Source organism: Oncorhynchus gorbuscha, unplaced genomic scaffold, assembly GCF_021184085.1.
Source record: "Oncorhynchus gorbuscha isolate QuinsamMale2020 ecotype Even-year unplaced genomic scaffold, OgorEven_v1.0 Un_scaffold_3131, whole genome shotgun sequence".
Classification (NCBI taxonomy): domain Eukaryota; kingdom Metazoa; phylum Chordata; class Actinopteri; order Salmoniformes; family Salmonidae; genus Oncorhynchus; species Oncorhynchus gorbuscha.
Window position 1 is genome coordinate 30199 of NW_025747465.1, and position 22074 is coordinate 52272.

General features: G+C 42.2%; 1 protein-coding gene and 1 long non-coding RNA gene across 2 annotated transcripts; one reads left to right on the forward strand and one right to left on the reverse strand.

The window, feature by feature from the left end:
* Window positions 1–12746: 12746 nt before the first annotated feature.
* Window positions 12747–14825, reverse strand: LOC124027356. The gene is made up of 3 exons (XR_006837397.1): window positions 14517–14825; window positions 13791–13853; window positions 12747–13678 (listed from the first exon to the last, which is right to left on the reverse strand). It is a non-coding gene; the product is annotated as an uncharacterized LOC124027356 (long non-coding RNA).
* Window positions 14826–15647: 822 nt separating this feature from the next.
* On the forward strand, window positions 15648–21869 carry LOC124027353 (gastrula zinc finger protein XlCGF26.1-like). The gene is made up of 4 exons (XM_046339800.1): window positions 15648–15935; window positions 16032–16104; window positions 16224–16337; window positions 19753–21869. The coding sequence occupies exons 1-4, from the start codon at window positions 15648–15650 to the stop codon at window positions 21021–21023; spliced, it is 1746 nt and encodes a 581-aa protein (XP_046195756.1). The 3' UTR covers window positions 21024–21869.
* Window positions 21870–22074: the final 205 nt, after the last annotated feature.

Genomic DNA, 22074 nt, shown 5'->3' on the forward strand with positions numbered 1-22074 from the left:
ATATACAAGGTCAAGCACTTTTCATGCTTTGTCGTCCTTCTGTAGCTCAGTTGGTAGAGCATGGCGCTTGTAAAAGTGGGTTCGACACCACCCATACGTAGAATGTATGCACACATGACTGTAAGTCATAAAAGCGTCTGCTAAATGGCATTATTATTATTATTATTATATATTATTCACTCAGGACTCTCAGAAAAGTGGCTGTCAGGTAAAAGTAGACGATGGCAGATAACAGGATTCTTAGTGAAAGGGCTGTTGTTGTTGAACGTGTTCTTGATTTATAGATCCGGGAAAATCTTATCCAGGATCTTTCCGAAGTAAGATTAGCCTACACTAGACGCTTATTTGTCACTATCTCAAATCAACGTTTGATTGGTCTGGTATTTGAGCTCATCGGATTTGAAATCCTGGAATTATTTCCCAGCAAACCCTAATCTTTATCTAAACTGCGACTAACAAAGTAAATGTAGCCCACTTACTTATTTGTCATGTGAATAAACTCTGAGGAAACAATATCTTCCACAATGGATCAGGTGAGTTTGTATGCTGTTCTGTATAAAATGTTTCAAATATGTTTTATTGTAGAGCAGAGGAAAAATGCATACAAATGTACATTTTGTTGTGAGCAATAATTTTGACATAAATGACATGAACATACAAAACATCAGTATAATACAGCTGAATATCAAAGTTAACACATTTAAACAAAATGCGTAGATCAAAAACGGTATGAAGAGAAAAGGAAAAACCGAGCCTCAATACAAAGTGACTGAAAAGAAACCTCCTGCACCTTGTTCTGGGGACAATAAAAGGCCACTACAATGTGCCGCAATGCCACAGATGTCTCATGTTTTGTGCACACTGTTGCCAGATAATTTCACATTTCTCAACCATTTTTTATTTCAGATGTCAAGTCTCATGTTGAGGGAATGTGCAATGTGGCAGAGCTGTTGCCAGATAATTTCAAAAGGCGTTCATTTCTTAACCATAAGCCATGGTAAGAGAGGCATTGAGAACTCAAAAAAAATAAAGCAGTTACAGAAGACGTTTTATTAACACTGGAGTGATGTTTGTATTGGTGTGCAAAAGAGCAGAAAAGTCAGTGTTCAATGATGTTTGAAGTTGGTGAGGGAGATAAAAGTCTCAACTTCAGAAATTTTATTTCTTCTCAAGGCAGCAGAGTACTGGAACGTTGAGGTGTTGGCTTTAGGGATGATCAGTTGAACACCTGCTGGAGTGTCACTGCTGGATAAGGTGCTCCTGCTGAATGACCAAAGCCATGGTAAGAGAGGCAATTTTACAGAAGACGTTTTATATTTTTGTTCAGTGTTCAATAACGTTCTCAGTAACGGTTACAGAAATATTTATTTATTCTAACTGATGGTGTTTATCTACATTAGTTGAATGCACTTATGTCACTCTGGATAAGAGCTCCTGCTGAATGACCAAACTGTAAAAGTAAAAACAAACATATTCAAAGCGTGCTTCCCGGGTGGCGCAGTAGTCCGGTAGGGATATCCTTGTCTCATCGCTCTCTAGCGACTCCGGTGGCGGGCCGGGCGCAGTGCACGCTAACCAGGTCACTAGGTGCACAGTGTTTCCTCCACACATTGGGGCGGCCGGCTTACGGGTTGGATGTGCGCTGTGTTAAGAAGCAGTGCGGCTTGGTTGGGTTGTGTTTCGGAGGACGAATGGCTTTCGACCTTCGTCTCTCCCGAGCCCGTACGGGAGTTGTAGCGATGAGACAAGATAGTAACTACTAACAATTGGATACCACGAAATTGGGGAGAAAGGGGGTTAAAACAAATAATAATAATAGTTACCAGACCAAATCTGAACGAATTATAGACGTCTTTGCTATGTTTCACAAGTTTGAACAGCACGGTTCAGTACGGCACAGGACAGTAGAGTTTAATTCAGTAGAGTACAGTACAGTGCAGTAGAGTTTAATTCAGTAGAGTACAGTACAGTACAGTAGAGTTTAATTCAGTAGAGTACAGTACAGTACAGTAGAGTTTAATTCAGTAGAGTACAGTACAGTACAGTAGAGTTTAATTCAGTAGAGTACAGTACAGTGCAGTAGAGTTTAATTCAGTAGAGTACAGTACAGTACAGTAGAGTTTAATTCAGTAGAGTACAGTACAGTACAGTAGAGTTTAATTCAGTAGAGTACAGTACAGTAGAGTTTAATTCAGTAGAGTACAGTACAGGACAGTAGAGTTTAATTCAGTAGAGTACAGTACAGTACAGTAGAGTTTAATTCAGTTGTGTACATTAGAGTAAAGTAGGGTACAATACATTACATTATACTGGACTATTCTACAGTACTGAACTATACCTTCCTGTATTGTACTGTACTGAACTATACTTTACTTTCCTGTATTGTACTGGGCTGAACTATACTTTACTGTACTATGCTGTACTGAACTATACTTTACTATACTGAACTATACATTACTGTATTGTACTATGCTGTACTGAACTATACTTTCCTGTATTGTACTGTACATTACTGTATTGTACTATGCTGTACTGTACTGTACTGTACTGTACTACTGTACTGTACTGTACTGTACTGTACTGTACTGTACTTTACTTTACTTTACTTTTCTGTACTGTGCTGCTCTACTGTACTGTACTGTACTGTACTGTACTGTACTGTACTGTACTGTACTGTACTGTACTGTACTGTACTTTACTTTACTTTACTTTACTTTACTTTCCTGTACTGTGCTGCTCTCTACTGGACTGTGCTGCTCTCTACTGGACTGTGCTGTACTGTGCTGCTCTCTACTGGGCTGTGCTGCTCTCTACTGGACTGTGCTGTACTGTGCTGCTCTCTACTGGACTGAGCTGCTCTCTACTGGACTGTGCTGTACTGTGCTGCTCTCTACTGTACTGTGCTGTACTGTGCTGCTCTCTACTGGACTGTGCTGCTCTCTACTGGACTGTGCTGCTCTCTACTGTACTGTGCTGCTCTCTACTGGACTGTGCTGCTCTCTACTGGACTGTGCTGTACTGTGCTGCTCTCTACTGGACTGTGCTGTACTGTGCTGCTCTCTACTGGACTGTGCTGCTCTCTACTGGACTGTGCTGCTCTCTACTGGACTGTGCTGCTCTCTACTGGACTGTGCTGTACTGTGCTGCTCTCTACTGGACTGTGCTGTACTGTGCTGCTCTCTACTGGACTGTGCTGCTCTCTACTGTACTGTGCTGCTCTCTACTGGACTGTGCTGTACTGTGCTGCTCTCTACTGTACTGTGCTGCTCTCTACTGGACTGTGCTGTACTGTGCTGCTCTCTACTGGACTGTGCTGTACTGTGCTGTCCAAACCTGTGAAACATAGGCGTCTATGTTTGGGTCAAATCAAGGCCGGACCAAAACCACACGGCCGGAAGACATTGGCGTCGGTCCGTGCTGAGTGGAATAATCCTGCCTTGTCTAGCGTATTTTGTTTTGTTGACATCAGGAAAGTTTACCGACAAATTTTCTGTTTACATCAGGCTTGTCATTAGATACATTTTATTCGCATAACAAGGTTAGATAGAAACCAGGTTACTGACTTGCAGTGGTGACCCATCATTCAGGGCATCATTCAGGGCAGAGCCCCACATTATTAGCATTAATACGTGTTACATATCTATTTTCAAACAATGTTAAATAATATATATATATACAGTGGGGCAAAAAAGTATTTAGTCAGCCACCAATTGTGCAAGTTCTCCCACTTAAAAAGATGAGAGGCTTGTAATTTTCATCATAGGTACACTTCAAATACGACAGACAAAATGAGAAGAAAAAAAATCCTGAAAATCACATTGTAGGATTTTTAATGAATTTATTTGCAAACTATGGTGGAAAATAAGTACTTGGTCAATAAGAAAAGTTTATCTCAATACTTTGTTATATACCCTTTGTTGGCAATGGCAGAGGTCAACCGTTTCCTGTAAGTCTTCACAAGGTTTTCACACACTGTTGCTGGTATTTTGGCCCATTCCTCCATGCAGATCTCCTCTAGAGCAGTGATGTTTTGGGGCTGTTGCTGGGCAACACGGACTTTCAACTCCCTCCAAAGATTTTCTATGGGGTTGAGATCTGGAGACTGGCTAGGCCACTCCAGGACCTTGAAATGCTTCTTACGAAGCCACTCCTTCGTTGCCCGGGCGGTGTGTTTGCGATCATTGTCATGCTGAAAGACCCAGCCATGTTTCATCTTCAATGCCCTTGCTGATGGAAGGAGGTTTTCACTCAAAATCTCACGATACATTGCCCCATTCATTCTTTCCTTTACACGGATCAGTCGTCCTGGTCCCTTTGCAGAAAAACAGAAAAGTAATACTAAGTGTATGTTGTGTAGTAAGCTGTTAGTAGCCCATGTGCCTCACCCTAATTTGGTATATCGTCACCTCTTAATTTCGCCTACTGTTCTGACTTGGTGGTGCACATGGAGCCTGAAACCTGTTTTTGAGAAATGTAATCATTGAATATTGTAAGAGCTTTCATTGTCTGCTTATATGCCCCCTTTATTTATCCTACGGTTCTGACTTGGTGTACAGGGAGAACACTGTAAGAACGGCCCATGTTCTGAATTCTGTCGCTGTACATTTCAAAAGTGCTGAGCAAATAGTTATATTGACTACGTCTATCCTAGCTCACTCAGTAATGTCTTAATTCAAATTATGGATTGCCTCTTATCCACTTGTCCGCTTTTGCCATAGTTTTTACATCTCAATTGCCAGTATAACCCACATTTGTTTAAGCAAGTCAGCCATATCAGCTGTGTTTTTTAAAGGCAGTAAATGAGGCTGAATGTTTCGCTGCCAGACAAGGCTCTGCTGATAGCCAAGTGTAGCAGTGGTAAGGTGTTGGGATTGCTGTTGGAACTCTGTTGTTGGGACAGCTTTATGTAGGCCCTAACAGTTTGTGGGCACCATTTGTCACCGTTATAGTGCAATTAATGTATTGTTTAGTGTTGTATTGTATTGTGTAGTGCCCCACCAAGATGTACATGCTAAAATCGCCACTGCTAATTTGAAAGGTAATGATTGTTATTTAAAAAAATAATAATGTTAAACTCCCGCTAGCCCATGTCTCCACCAATCCAATGCTTTTAGATTTGTGGGAATTAGTATGGTTGCACACTTAAGGAGATACTATAGCAACGCACCCAATCAATCAGGTTTGAATACTTCCTGTGGTCACCAATCTTCACCCAATGAAAACATCCCTACTATCAACAAGAACTTTGTGGTGCAAGTATAATGAACGGAAATATAAACGCAACATGTAAAGTGTTGGTCCCATGTTTCATGAGCTGAAATCAAAGATCCCTGAAATGTTCCAGGCACAAAAAGCTTATTTCTCCAAAATGTTGTTCACAACTTTTTTTTACATCGCTGTTAGTGAGCATTTCTCCTTTGCCAAGTGAATCCATCCACCTGACAGAAAACACCTAGTGAAGAGTTTCCAGATGTGTAAATAAATATGAAATGCCCTGGTTTAGAGGACACGTTGAAGGGGGTTGGTGCTCCTGATGGGTTATCTTATTGCATAGACTTTCTCATATGTAAAAATAATATATTGACATTTTATGTTTAATTCAATTTCATTTAAATATATTTCAATGTAGATTTGTTCCCTTATGGGTTTATCAATTGATGTATGCTATAAAGTTGAATTGAGTAATATATGTTAGTGTTTTGATGATTATTATTTTTACCTATGCATGCCTTTTTTCATGTTGAGAAGTACGTGGTATAATCCTTAGACAACTAAGCCTCGTAATGTTAATGAAAAACAGAAAAAGCTCCTCTGAACTTCAAAATTCATTTTTTTCACCCTTTATATTTGCCTGAAAAATCCTAAATGCAGCAAAAATGTCTCCTGAAGTGAGATTACACGAAGCATCATCAGTCATATCTGCTCTAGCCATAGAGTTTACCATTGGTGGGGGGAAAGAGAGAGCGGTCCCAGCTAATGGTGGATCACGTACAGAGCTGGTGGAAGGAAGTCAAAATTGGAAAGTGTCGCAGTAGCTTTTGATAAAGAATAAGTTCAAGACTAAGCAGCTGCATTATAAGTGGGACGCGCTGTTGAGCGCTACATCCTGAGGGATTTGTGCTGATTGTACGGAGATTGTGACAGCAGGTTAAATGGCGTCACTTGAGAAAGCAAAAACAAGATGTATGTCAGGAGAAGTGCAGTATTATCATAAGGGGACGTATATGTAACAGTGTAACTTTACATATACTTGGAATTAATGAGGAGGAATGCAGGGGAAAAGAGAGGCAGAGGAGGTCTAAAACAGAGGGAGGAAGATGGTGAGCTTGAGTCGGTTAAAAATGGCGGAAAGGGGGAGATGTTTTTTTTAAAGAAGAATGGTAGAAAGTGTAAGCAGATGGAGCTGAAGACAGGATTGGAAGTGAATGAGGTTGACGTATCGGAGGTGGTGGGTGTGGTGAAGTTCTCAGACGCCTGAGGCTTGAACCGAGAGTCAGGATGAAGATGAGTCTATGACAGTAGGAGTGAAGTTTTTTGGAGAAAGTGGATCCTTGCCTTTTTGCTGATCCATTTGTGGATTCAGGGTGGGTGAAAACAGAGCTGGGTGCCTTGAAATTGGTGAGGGTAACCAAAAGTGGTCTTGTGATAATTGTTTATGTTTCTGCTGGTCAGAGGGAGAAGGCGCTCAGAGTTAAACGAACAGGGGGGGGGGGGGGTGTTTTGCTCTCAAGATAAGGGTGCCATTGAAAGGAGTGATTACTGGGGTAGCAGTAGATGTAAAGTTTACCAACTGAAGAGGAAGATTCCCGGTGTTTGTGATGCTCGTTGTTTGCTGCGAGGCAGACAGGGTGGCGAGAGTGGTGAAACAGAAGAGTCATTGTCTGTTCTTTTGAGTTTTGATGTTGAGTCTTTGTCCGACAAAGTAATGATAGGACATATAAATTAATATGTGCAAGCTTTTATACCGAATACATTATGTTACAGGTGTCAAGCTTATGGACATGCGGCAGAAGTGTGTAAGAGGGAGGTTCCTAGGTATGAGAAGTGTGTAAGAGGGAGGTTCCTAGGTAGGAGAAGTGTGCAGATGGGCATGAGACAAAGGAATGGGTAGCATTGGGGAAAGTAGTGGTATGTGTTAATCTGGATAAGAGCGTCTGCTAAATGACTTAAATGTAATGTAATAAATGTTAATTGTGTCCCCATGGCGCTGGGGATCAGAAATATCCCGTGCGAGAGAAATATGAATATTTTATTCATTTGTAGATTTGTTCGTGAGTGTAGTGTTAGATGGTAGGTGTAATATATATATATATATATGTAAACATTCATACACATAGCTCATATATTATACAGCGCCAAGCCAAACCGCCTGACTCAAGTCATTTCACATACCCCTGCTAAAACAGGAACCAGGTCACTCTCCCTGCAATAAAACTACCCCCCCTAACACTATCCCCTCAGCTCTGTTGTCTTACCACCCCAGGAAACAAAGACATTCCATCGCAAGAACACATACACCCAGCCATAAAACTGACCCCCTCTGTTCTCTTCTTTCACGACCCCCTCTGCTCTCCTGTATCAGATTTCCTGACACACAAATACTTTCTTGCATGAACACACACACCTTACCACATCTCAGTCCAGGTCAAAGGGAGCTCAGAGAACAAGACTCTGCTATGCACCAATGGGGCCCGCTCTGGCTAGAGCAAGGTCCGCCTCCAACTCTTTGTGACCAGTCAGAGGACCAAAACGACAAGACTCCACCTACTTTATTATATGTATAACAATGAATGTAACCTTTGAATAAGGCCTCTTTTTCAGCTGACTCCTTGCCGAGTTATATGAACTAGATCCGTGCACGTAAACGGCAGGACAAGATATCTTTGACCAATAAACAGCCTTTTTGATACACCTGATTCCACTCTGTCCAGCGTCGTTGTTTTGCATTCCCTCTCCAGTAGGAAACACCAACATAGGGTATTTGAAAATCTTATTATTATTATTATTATTTTTTAATCAAGCAAAGTATAAAGGAGTTGTACACAAGTCTAGTAAGTTGCGGTAATGCAACATATTGGATGCCAATCGCCGTTAATAAACCTCATCGAAGAATAAGTTTACCATTGATATATCGATACTCGACTGGTCTGGTCTGTGTGTGATGACGGCATAGCATACATTGGAACCGAATAGTCTTTCAACACAGTTTGAATCTCCACATTCAATCTCCAAAATACAGCTTAAAACTGATCTCAGAACAACGTTATCGAAGGAACATCAAGCGAAAGTCACGTGGTATACTTCTAGTTCAGGTTGGACAGAGACGCGCTGGCCTCCTGTTATCTAGCAAGCTAGCCTTTCTAATGTTTCTAGCAAAGGTTACTAGCACTTCTACTGGAGCCAGTTTGATGTTTTGTACACCACCAACCCTGTGAACGATTAGCTACTGTTTTGGGCTTTGGTTTGATAATAACTTGCTTAACCCTAAAGTGTAAACGACAGCGTTTGAACTACTTTGCAGATATGAAACAAACAATCATATCAGTCTAAAATATCAAATTCCCAGTGTATGCTACAAAACCAACTTTATAAGAGGTTTTTATAAATAGGTTCGATTTGACTCAATTAAATGACGTACAGTAAGAATGCAATTCAATGCACGATCGATGTAATTCACCAATACATTTCTTGCTATTCCAAAAAATATTGATATCTGGTTGTAAATCATAGTTGGACTGATACATTGTTTGCGGCATCCATTCGGAATGCACCGTTTCAATTATTCTATATTTCAGACAAAAACTGATGAATGTAACTAAGGCTGGGAATATCAATACGATCAAACTAGAAATGATCACAAGGCAGTTATAATGTGGCTAATAAGCTAACGTATCTATTTATTTAACAAGTTAATTAGCTAGCTGCTGGGAGAATGTAATGTCATTGGAGGAGTGGGTGAGTGACCGATTTTTTTCCCCTCATATCGTTTTTCGGTGGCTACAACTAGATGCAGGTGTCATTTGGTTAGCTAGAAATACATTTGAAACGCTTTGCTAGCTAGCTATGCTGAATTGAACGACTGCTATCAAGTAAGCATATCTCTAGCGGTCGTAGAAGTCGCTCTGGCAATCTACTCCGATTTCAGAGCAGTCTGGTCTGTGTGCGCCTGATGCAGAATAGTTGATGGATTTACCAACACGCAACACCAGCTGAATATATTGCTTAGGAATTTTCACAAATGCCTTATTCTACATCAGGAGTCGCCAACCCGTCGATCGTGGTCGACAAGTCGATATTGGAAGCATTCCAAGTCGATCGGGAGGAGTTTTCAAAATCAGAGAAGGAAAAAAATTATAAATGTTTTATTAATTAATTCATTATTTTTTAAAGGGGCGTTTTATCACCTTGTTACTATTAAAAAGGAGGACAAGAGGTGATAACATTTACAACGAGTTTAAACGTTATGTGCATGATAACAGCATTCCCATTCATAAGCTGGTAGCGATATCACTACAGACCGGGCACCAGCAATGCGTGGGGTGCATTCGGGCTTCGTTGCAGTGTGCTGTCGTGATCCCGATTTCTCCTAGTTTTTTTAACTATCACTGTGTGATTCATCAGCAATCACTAGCTAGTAAAGTAGTGTACTTGTCTCATGTCATGACACTTGTTGTTACGATTGTTAATTCGATTCGCGCAAATGGACTTTAGCACCGCTTGTTTAAATTTGAATTAGATTGACGCCGCGTATGGTGACTTGAGTCTCCACGCTTGCGTAAAGTGGATGAGTCGCAGGAAAGTACTGCAGCGATTTGTTGACTTGCTGCCCGAGCTCAAATAATTTCTGGAGTCAGAAATGAGAAGTATGAGGAACTGTCTGATGATGCATGGCTGCTAGACTGAGGTTTCCTCACAGACATAACAGCAAAACTGAACCAGCTCAATTATGAGCTTCAGGGAAAAGACAAAGACGTGGCAAACATGATCAGCACCGTCAGTGCCTTTAAGGCCAAGGTGGGGGTGTGGGCCTCCCAGCCTTTAAGGCCAAGGTGGGGGTGTGGGCCTCCCAGCCTTTAAGGCCAAGGTGGGGGTGTGGGCCTCCCAGCCTTTAAGGCCAAGGTGGGGGTGTGGGCCTCCCAGCCTTTAAGGCCAAGGTGGGGGTGTGCCTTTAAGGGGTGGGGGTGTGGGCCTCCCAGCCTTTAAGGCCAAGGTGGGGGTGGGGCCTCCCAGCCTTTAAGGCCAAGGTGGGGGTGTGGGCCTGCCTTTAAGGCCAAGGTGGGGGTGTGGGCCAGCCTTTAAGGCCAAGGTGGGGGTGTGGGCCTCCCAAGGCCAAGGTGGGGGTGTGGGCCTTTTAAGGCCAAGGTGGGGGTGTGGGCCTCCCAGCCTTTAAGGCCAAGGTGGGGGTGTGGGCCTCCCAGCCTTTAAGGCCAAGGTGGGGGGGTGTGGGCCTCCCAGTGGGCCTCCCAGCCTTTAAGGCCAAGGCCAAGGTGGGGTGTGGGCCTCCCAGCCTTTAAGGCCAAGGTCCTCCCAGCCTTTAAGGCCAAGGTGGGGGTGTGGGCCTCCCAGCCTTTAAGTCCAAGGTGGGGGTGTGGGCCTCCCAGCCTTTAAGGCCAAGGTGGGGGTGTGGGCCTGAGGAATGGAAGGCTGGTGCACTTCCCAAACCTTGAGAAAATGTAGCAACACATCGGAAACAAAGATGCTTTTCTCCAGCACGAATTCTGTTTCCACCTGCAGAAACTGGCATCTGAATTCAACATGCGTTTTCAGGAGTTCAATGACATAGGAGTGGTTGTTGCATTTATCTCAAACCCTTACCTCCCCATTGAGATTGAGGAGGTGTCTGCCAAATTCCAGCAAGTATTTACTTTACCAATCAGAGTTGACATGGAGATAATTTAATTGCAAAAGGACATAGAGTTGAAAGCAAGATCAAGAGACCGTGACTCTTGGGTTCTAGTAAACACTGAAATGTTTCCCCTCCCGTGACTCTTGGGTTCTTGTAAACACTGAAAAGTTGCCCCTCCCGTGACTCTTGGGTTCTTGTAAACACTGAAAAGTTGCTCTTGGGTTCTTGTAAACACTGAAAAGTTGCCCCTCCCGTGACTCTTGGGTTCTTGTAAACACTGAAAAGTTCCCCTCCCGTGACTCTTGGGTTCTTGTAAACACTGAAAAGTTGCCCCTCCCGTGACTCTTGGGTTCTTGTTCTTGGTTCTCTACTTTGGATCAACATATCTCTGTGAGATGGCCTTTTCACAGATGAAAATGATTAAGTCAAGGAACAGGTCTTGTCTAACTAATAGACGTCTCACACAGTGTCAGACTTGCTGTGTCAAACTATGAGCCAGACTACAAAGCACTTGCTGTTAGTGTGCCATCACATTGAATGTGTGTGTGGGGATCTCATCCACAGCCATCAGTGAGTGGGTATTGCTAGTTTGAAATCTGTTGTTTAGGCTCTATTGTTTACAAAGGGAAATGATCTGTGTTGTATGTTGTTCAAAAAGGGAAAGTGAAACAGAACTGTACATGATTTGCTTAGGCCTGTATTTGACTGATTACTGATGTTATATATGATTGGCTTAGGCCTGTATTTGACTGATTTCTGATGTTATATATGATTGGCTTAGGCCTGTAATTGACTGATTACTGATGTTATATATGATTGGCTTAGGCCTGTAATTGACTGATTAGAGGTTATATATGATTGGCTTAGGCCTGTAATTGACTGATTACTGATGTTATATATGATTGGCTTAGGCCTGTAATTGACTGATTAGAGGTTATATATGATTGGCTTAGGCCTGTAATTGACTGATTATTGAGGTTATATATGATTGGCTTAGGCCTGTAATTGACTGATTACTGATGTTATATATGATTGGCTTAGGCCTGTAATTGACTGATTATTAAGGTTATACATGATTGGCTTAGGCCTGTAATTGACTGATTATTGAGGTTATATATGATTGGCTTAGGCCTGTAATTGACTGATTATTGAGGTCATATATGATTGGCTTAGGCCTGTAATTGACTGATTATTGAGGTTATATATGATTGGCTTAGGCCTGTAATTGACTGATTATTGAGGTCATATATGATTGGCTTAGGCCTGTAATTGACTGATTATTGAGGTTATATATGAATGGTGAATGGCAATAGGCCTGTAATTGACTGATTATTGAGGTTATATATGAATGGTAATAGGCCTGTAATTGACTGATTATTGAGGTTATATATGAATGGTGAATGAGCAATAGGCCTGTGGAAATATTGAACAATGTAATATGACTGTTATAAAATGTTGAATGATAGTTGCCCTTCTGATTATACTATTTGTATAATTAAATTAATACTTTGCCTGTGACTGACAGGTAACAAAATAGAGAATGTCAAAGTGGAACTTCACTGTGGCCTTGTTTTTTTTTTTGCAAGTGGTAGATCTTGGTTTACATTTGGACTTGGGATGTGATCTTAGGCTTGAAAGGGTTGTGGACCACTGTTCTACATTGTTCCCAAACATTCTATGAATTCAGGAAAAGGATCATATCGAAGTGCTTGTCAAATGTGAAGAAGAAAAACCAAAGTGTCATTCTTCCTGGGGGTGTCGTGAATACTAGATTCTTCCTGGGGGTGTCGTGAATACTACATTCTTCCTGGGGGTGTCGTGAATACTACATTCTTCCTGGGGGTGTCGTGAATACTACATTCTTCCTGGGGGTGTCGTGAATACTACATTCTTCCTGGGGGTGTCCTGGGGGTACTACATTCTTCCTGGGGTTGTCGTGAATACTACATTCTTCCTGGGGGTGAATACTACATGAATAAAACCATTTGGCAGCATTTACATATGCATTTAGATCTTCTTGAATTACTGTTTTGTGAGCAAATTAGAACAGCTGGTGTTAAACTATACTATACTTCCTGTATTTTGTTTCAATCAAAGCACATTCTGCCTAGAGGCGCGCACTGTTATGCAACTTTACTAAAGGAGCACCGTTGTGAGAAGTGGCGGAGCTCTGGCAGCACTACACACCCGCAGGCTGCTGCACTGAACGAACAGTTGACGTGTAGCCATTTATTTTTGCCTTGTGCAGAATTTGGGGATGCAGAAACAAGTATTTTTTTATTTTATTTTTATTTTTTATATGGCCTGTGTTCTGATTGTTTTACACCAATTTATTATTGGAAGCTTTAGACCCACCCATCTCTTAAATAATACATTTGGAAGCATGTGACTGTGGCCATGTGCTAAAGCAGGGAGGTCGTGCTTAAAAAAACTGAAAAGATTTCAACAATAAAATGCGTGACTACCTGTAGCACTTGAAGTTAATAGTCTACAATTAGGAAAAACTTAAAACACAAAGGTAAAAACACTATCTAGTCCTAGATCATAAACTCTTGAGTAACTTTGCTTTGTCCATATCATAACATGAACCAATCGAGCCTGAGAGCATATTTCTGTCCTGCCCTTTTGGTGCAGGACATGTAATGTCCATGCTATTTTCATTGCAAAAGTCCTGATCTTCTCAATATGTTTGCCGGGTTGTGTCCAGTCCGGGGGGGGATGCTTTCACATCTCTGGTAGGAAGGACATCAACGTTGCACAGCAGCTGAAACCTGGTTCCATCTGAGTGGAAGCTTCTTGGCCACAACAACACCAGGCTCCAGGCAATTAAAGCTGTAAAGGACGAAAGCAGACTATAAAATAGACAAGACATTCAAACCTTGCATACCATAAATAACACTAATTGACCCCCCAAGTCAGAGAAATAAGCTCAAAGACAAAATACCTGAAGTGTTTCTTGTTCACCCTTGATCATCTCCTTGTACTGATGGTGGAGAGCAGGTTTATGCTGAAAGACAAATTCCAGGAAAAGGTGTTGAAACATCAATGAATTAATCTCTTAGATTTTTATTTCCTGTTGACCTCTACAGTTGTAATAAAGCATCCTGTACACACTTAACCTGCTTCCTGTCAAACAATGGCAATGCAGACACAAGATTACTAGCTAGTTTTAGCAAACATTTAGCTTCATAATTCCCAGCTGGCTAAATGTAAGTGGTATTCATCAAGATGGCCAGCGAGTTGAACATGGAAAAAAAATAAAAATAATCTACAATCCAATAGCAAGCTATTTAGCTATCATTTTATCGTGGCTTGCTAACTAGCCAATTTAGCATGTGTACCTAATCACTTAAAATGGGGTTTGATTAGCTTGATAATCGATTAGCATTCGCACCACAGTGGCTATTTTCGGTAGCTAGCTCGTTGAACATGACAGACATTTAAAATATGATCATAATGTCATGCGCGGTTTAGCACATCAACAATCAACATTAACAGCAGAATGCAACTGGTCAGTTTAGCTAGCTAGCCAAAACAGTATCTGTATACAATTGTCTATCTAGCTAGCTATTTAGCAAACAATTTAAAAAAAAACAGTTTTGATGCAGTTGAGACAATAACATATGTTCAATTATGTATCGATCTTAGCATTTTAACTGTAGACTCTTACCGGTGTATGGATAATGATGATTCACGGCAGACTGAAACACTTCCAAAATAATCCTTCCCACTCGGCTTCAACCAGTCCAGACTGCTTTACCCACAAAAGACAGAGCTGCGTCGATACCAGCAGCTGTATTCAGGACAACACTGGTATTGAAAGCTGTAGCTACACGCTGCATGTTGTCCATGATGAACATATGAGTAAATCCAATGGACCTTTCAAATATCCACAGTAACAGAGAGCAGGAGGTTTCATTTGACAGAGACAGATTTTCCGCCCTATTAAGCGCCATCAACAGCTCGATTTAAGAAGTCTGGTTGTGCTCTAGACTTCCCTTCTCTCAGCGTGACCAGGGCAGCGGCAGTCTGAACACAAAGTAACCCTTTTAGGCCCCACGTCTTCCAACCACCCCAACACCGCCCCAACACCACCCCAAAACTAGCCCAACACTTCCCCAACACTTCCCCAACACTAGCCCAACACTACCCCAACACCAACCCAACACTACCCCAACACCACCCCAACACTACCCCAACACCACCCCAAAACTAGCCCAACACTTCCCCAACACTACCCCAACACTACCCCAACACTAGCCCAACACTAGCCCAACACTAGCCCAACACCACCCCAACACTAGCCCAACACCACCCCAACACCACCCCAACACTAGCCCAACACTAGCCCAACACCAGCCCAACACTACTCCAACACCACCCTAACACCACCCTAACACTAGACCCTAACACCACCCTAACACTAGCCCAACACTAGCCCAACACTAGCCCAACACCACCCCAACACCAGCCCAACACCACCCCAAAACTAGTGCCAACAACACATTAGAGAAGACTGAAACTGCTTCAGACATCTGCCTCCCCTGGTGTATCTGAAACCGGGGAACATGTATCCCTGCTCTCCCACTGCCTGGGTTCCCCTGTGAAGATCCTCAAGTAGGGACCCCATGCCCGCCGTGAAATGGAACAGAGTTTATACACTTTAACCAACGACAATTTATGCTGCCTGTGTGAACGCAGTGGAATAGGTGGCAAGGATGGCTCTGATGTTCAAGGAAAGAATCACCATCACTCATTGTGCCGTAAAATCCTGGAGGAACTTTGGGAAAATGCAGATTCAATGGAATCGGAGGAGCAGGGAATGTCTTGGTTACTCCAACTGAAAGAGGACATCAGGAAGATACAGGAGGAGGGTATCGGTGCACCTTTGAGTCCCAGCCAATCCATTGATGACGACGCCGTAGACTGTGATGAAGACGAGAACCAGAAGGACATGGATTGGTTATCTAGCAAAAGGCTGGAGGGGGAACCCATGAGTCCCAGCCAATCCTTTGATGACATCGCTGCAGACTGCGATGAAGAATGGGATGAGGAGGACAGGGATTGGTTGCCTAGCAAAGGGCTGGAGGCAGAACCAGCACCAGAGAGACACACACCAGAGCAGAGGGAGAAGAGAGTGAGTGGGTCCCCCTCTCTGTCCTCTCCTGGTAATGCCTTACTGCAGGGTCTGAAGACAGTGAGTGCGGCCCCCTCTCTGTCCTCTCCTGGTAATGCCTTACTATCAGGGTCTGAAGACAGTGAGTGCGGCCCCCTCTCTGTCCTCTCCTGGTAATGCCTTACTACAGGGTCTGAAGACAGTGAGTGGGGCCCCCTCTCTGTCCTCTCCTGGTAATGCCTTACTGCTGGGTCTGAACAGGGTGTCTGCGGCTGGTCGACTGCAGGAAAACACCAGGGTTGAGTGGAACTGCTGGAGGAGAAGACGAGGAGGAGGAAGGAGACGAGGAGGAGGAAGGAGACGTGATTCATCAAAGTAAGTGCAGCAGGATACCTTTTGTTTTGGTTCCACTGTGAAGTTTAGTTGTTGTTTTCTAACATTACAGTGCAGTTCAGGGGCCTCTGATATCAACGTTTGTAAGTTGCATCAACACCTTTTTTCATTGTAGAATCATCGTTAAACATAGAGGAGCGCAACATGTTGCCAATGGTTTTGATACAATTAACATAAAACCGTGTATCTGACAGTTGTGGCTGAAGACCGAGGACATTAGAATAATACCCAGCATGCTTTGAATGTGTTTTGTTTTACTTTTACGTTTTGATAATTCAGCAGGAGCTCTTATCCAGAGCAAATTTAGTCAGTGCATTCAACTAATGTAGATAAACAACATATCACAGTTGTAACAAGAAAAATAGATTTCTGTAACCGTTACTGAGAATGTTATTGAATACTGAACAAAAATATAAAATGCCCCAGCCAATCAGAGTTAGTATTTCCCCATTAAAAAGGCTTTATTACAGACAGAAATACTCAATTTCATAAGCTGTCTGGGTGGCTAGTCTCAGACGATCCCGCAGGTGAAGAATCTGGATGTGGAGGGCCTCGTCTGGCCTTGTTACACATCATCTGTACTTGTGGGGCTGGTTGGACGTACTGCCAAATGCTGTAAAACGACTGTAAAAACACTAGAAGGCCAGCAATCCCGGAGTCGCCTCTTCACTGGTGACGTTGAGACTGGTGTTTTTTCGGGTAGTATATAATGAAGCTGCCAGTTGAGGAATTGTGAGGCATCTGTTTCTCAAACTAGACACTAATATACTTGTCCTCTTGCTCAGTTGTGCACCGGGGCCTCCCACTCCCCTTTCTATTCTGGTTAGAGACAGTTTGTGCTGTTCTGTGAAGGGAGTAGTACACAGTGTTGTACTAGATCTTCAGTTTCTTGGCAATTTGTCACATGGAATACCCTTCATTTCTCAGAACAAGAATAGACTGACGAGTTTCAGAAGAAAGTTATTTGTTTCTGGCCATTTTGAGCCTGTAATTGAACCCACAAATGCTGATGCTCCAGATACTCAACTAGTCTAAAGAAGGACAGTTTTATTGCTTCTTTAATCAGGACAACAGTTGTCAGCTGTGCTAACGTAATTGCAAAAGGGTTTTCTAATGATCAATTAGTCTTTTAAAATGATAAACTAGGATTAGCTAACACAACGTGCCATTGGAACACAGGAGTGATGGTTGCTGATAATGGGTCTCTGTACGCCTATGTAGATGTTCCATTAAAAATCATCCATTCCCAGCTACAATAGTCATTTACAACATTAACAATGTCTACACTGTATTTCTGATCAATTTGATGTTATTTTAATGGATAACAAAAATTGCTTTTCTTTCAAAAACAAGGACATTTCTAAGTGACCTTAATCTTTTGAACGGTGGTGTATAAATCAAGAACACGTTCAACAACAACAGGCCTTTCACTAAGAATCCTGTTATCTGCCATCGTCTACTTTTACCTGACACCCACTTGAAACACAAAGGTCTGAGTGCATATGTGCTTATCATGTGAAGACTAAACATGAAAAGTGCTTGACCTTGTATATTATTACGAGATGTATCCTTTATTCAGGTTTTATGAGTCCTTCCATCATTAAAAAAAAACATAATTATGTTTTGTAAAGCACATTTCCCACACTCAATGCACATACATTAAAACGTATTATTATACTTAAAAAATATACACAGTACCAGTCAAAAGTTTTAGAACACCTACTCATTCAAGGGTTTTCTTTATTTTTACTGTTTTCTACATTGTAGTATAATAATGTATAATAATGAAGACATATGAAATAACACACATGGAATTATGTAGTAACCTAAAATGTGTTAAACGAATATTGATGACAGCTTTGCACACTTGGCATTCTCTCAACCAGCTTCATGAGGTAGTCACCTGGAATGCATTTCAATTAACAGGTGTGTCTTGTTAATTTGTGGAATTATATTCCTTAACGTGTTTTTGCCAATCAGTTGTGTTGTGACAGCGTAGGGGTGGTATACAGAAGATAGGCCTATTTGGTAATTGACCAAGTCCATATTATGACGACAACAGCTCAAATAAGCAAAGAGAAACGACAGTCCATCATTACTTTAAGACATGAAGGTCAGTCAATCCGGAAAATTGAAAGAACTTTCAAAGTTTATTCTAGTGCAGTCGCAAAAACCATCAAGCGCTATGTTGAAAATGGCTCTCATGAGGACCACCACAGGACAGGAAGACCCAGAGTTACCTCTGCTGCAGAGGATAAGTTCATTGGAATTAACTGCACTTCAGATAGCAGCCCAAATAAATGCTTCACGGAGTTCAAGTAACAGACACATCTCAACATCAACTGACCGCGTGAATCAGGCCTTCATGGTCGAATTGCTGCAAAGAAACCACTACTATAGGACACCAATAAGAAAAAGACACTTGCTTTGGCCAAGAAACACGATCAATGGACATTAGACCGGTGTAAATCTGTCCTTTGGTCTGATGAGTCCAAATTTGAGATTTTTGGTTCCAACAATTTGTGAGACGCAGAGTAGGTGAACGGATGATCTCTGCATGTGTGGTTGCCACGTGAAGCATGGAGGAGGAGGTGTCATGGTGTGGGGGTGCTTTGCTGGTGACACTTGGTGATTTTTACACCTAATCATTATGGCTACCACAGCATTCTGCAGTGATACGCCATCCCATCAGCTTTGCGCTTAGTGGGACCATCATTTCTTTTTACACACCTCCAGGCTGTGTAAGGGCTATTTGACCAAGGAGACTGGAGTGCTGCATCAGATAACCTGGCCTCCACAATCCCCCAACCTCAACACCTTTGAGATGGTTTGGGATAAGTTGGACTGCAGAGTGAAGGAAAAGCAGCGAAACAAGTGCTCAGCGTATGTGGGAACTCCTTCAAGACTGTTGGAAAAGCATTCCTCATGAAGCTGGTTGAGTGTGCAAAGCTGTCATTAAGGCAAAGTGTGGCTACTTTGAAGAATCTAAAATCACACTTTTTTTGGCTATTACATGATTCCATATGTGTTCATAAATTTGATGTTTTCACAAATATTCTACAATATAGAAAATAGTAAAAAATAAAGAAAAACCTTTGAGTGCGTGTGTCCAAACTTTTGACTGGTACCGTGTGTATATATATCTTTGTTTTGCTATTTAAAATGTTTTTTTTTTTTTACGGTAACCGCAGTCCTCAAAATTCCATGAACTATTTGATAACAATACTTCTCAAGTACTGGTTATGCATGTGGAAGATTTTTTTTTAAATCCTAAGTTACAGTGCAGTCTAGGGAATTTGATTATCTGATGAATGGTTTTAACGATACCTCAGAATGATGTAACTTATCTAGGACAAACTGTATTCAATGTTTTGATTGTTTTTCCTTGTTCACACAGGAAAAAGACGTGGCTATTGTGGGTCCTCTGGGGAGCCCCAACAACAACATCATCATGATGCTGATGACCCAGACTGGAGTCTCACCGAATCAAAACACGCCAACAAACAACCGCAGAGACTTACAGGGAAGAAACATCACTACTGCTGCACTCAGTGTGGGAAGAGTTTAGCTGGTTCAGCGCAACTTAAAATGCACCAGAGAATCCACACAGGAGAGAAACCTTACCGCTGCCCACAGTGTGGAAAAAGTTTCAGTCTAAAAGGTAATCTTAAAATGCACCAGAAAACACATACAGGGGAAAAAATGCACCACTGCTCTGACTGCGGGAAAAGTTTTGCACAAAACTCAACTTTAAAAGCACACAAGCAAACACACAAGCATGCCGTAGAAAGGCCTTACCAATGTTCCTTCTGCGAGAAGACATTTTGTATTTTGGCAACCTTTAATTTCCATATGAAAATGCACACCGAAGAGAAACCGTTCCAATGTTCTGACTGCGGAATGCGGTTCATTCATTTCAGTTTACTGAAAGCACATGAACATAAACACAAGCCCTCCGCCGAAAGGCCCTTCCGCTGCTCTGAATGCGGGGCGTGTTTTACTACAAAAGGTAATCTTAAATTTCACCAGCTGACGCACAACCGGGGAGAGAGACCTTACTGCTGCTCTGAGTGTGGGAACTGTTTCTCTCATCCGGTGTATCTGAAGAATCACCAGAAAAGGCACAGTAAAGAGAAGTCTGTTGTCTGCGACCTGTGTGGAAAGACCTTCAACCATCCTGACGACTTCAGAATTCACATGAAGATACACCGAGGAGTGAAACTGTACAACTGCCCCGACTGCGGCAGCAGCTTCATATTCCGCCGCCGTTTAATAACACACCAGCGTGTGCATACTGGAGAGATGCCTTATGTCTGCAATCACTGTGGGAGGAGGTTTTCGCTGTCTCGTACTCTGGTGAATCACCAGCGAACGCACACCGGGGAAAAACCTTACCACTGTTCTTTCTGCGGGAAGAGCTTCAGTCGGTCACAAAACCTAGCTGCACACAAGAGAACTCATACTGGAGAGAAGCCTCATGCTTGTGATCAGTGTGGGAAGAGGTTTTCCCGAACCGACGCACTGGCTGTACACAAGCGCACCCACACTGGAGAGAAGCTTTACAGCTGTGATATATGCAGGGAGACATTCACCTATTTAGTAGCCATGTTGAAACATAAGAAAGGACATGGACATCTTGCCGATGCACTCTATGCTGAACAGCCTTAGAATGATCGAAGCTCTATGAATAGACTTTGTTGTCCATTGTTTAACTTTTAGACAAAAGGGATTTGTCTTTTTGCTTATAATCTACCCCTCTAGAGAGAGAGATGGACACAAGCACACATGGTGGCTGGTAGCCTAGCGGTTAGAGCTTAGGACCTGTAACCGAAAAGTCACTTGTTCTTATCCTCGAGGCGACGAAGCAAAAAAAAAAATGGCTGTGCCATTGAGCAAGGCACCTAACCCTAATTGCTCCTGGGTTGCCGTTGATAATGGCTGACCCTGGCCGTGACTCCACTCTCTCCGATGGCGTCTCAGGGGGAGTTGGGATATGCAAAAAATAAATGACCAATTCACACTTGTACATGTGTGAAATAAGGACAATATAAACATCAAGTTATTATTATTATTATTGTTGTTGCAGACACACACACACACACGGGTTGGGAGCAGAGGGTCCGTAGCTTTGTATTTGAGGTTACTTAAGGTTACGTTTGCTCAGCCCCGTCCCACAGCTGCCATTGGACTGAAACATAAAGCCAGGATTGTGGCTTTAAACTGCCTGAAATTACAGGGTTGTGTACTTACATTCAGTATCTGACAGGGAGACCTAACCTCTGCTCTCCTAGTCCTGTGGTGGAGTTTCCCATAGCTACAGATTTATATAGGATCAGCTTCTTCTCCACAAATGCTACCCTTAAAGCCCCTGTCAGTCTTTGTAATTTTACACTATGAGGTCGAAATAACACTCTGAAATTGTGAAAATTATTATAATGCCCATTTTGTGTGAGTGCATTTAATTTATTTATCAAAATGTGTTTTGGGGCAGAAATGCCTTCTGGAACATGTGAACTTTGATGTGCCTTAATAACAAACTTTTATTCCATCCATAAATATGAATCAAATTGTTAAATTACGAGCCTAGTTGGTTTAACCACGGAAAAAGTCAGGAACCTTCCCGCTAGCCATGACTGGCTGAGATAATGGATGGGCTGGAAATGCCGGGAGATGAGTGTGGATTGGTCTGCCATGTAGCATGCTTCTGTCTATAACATGA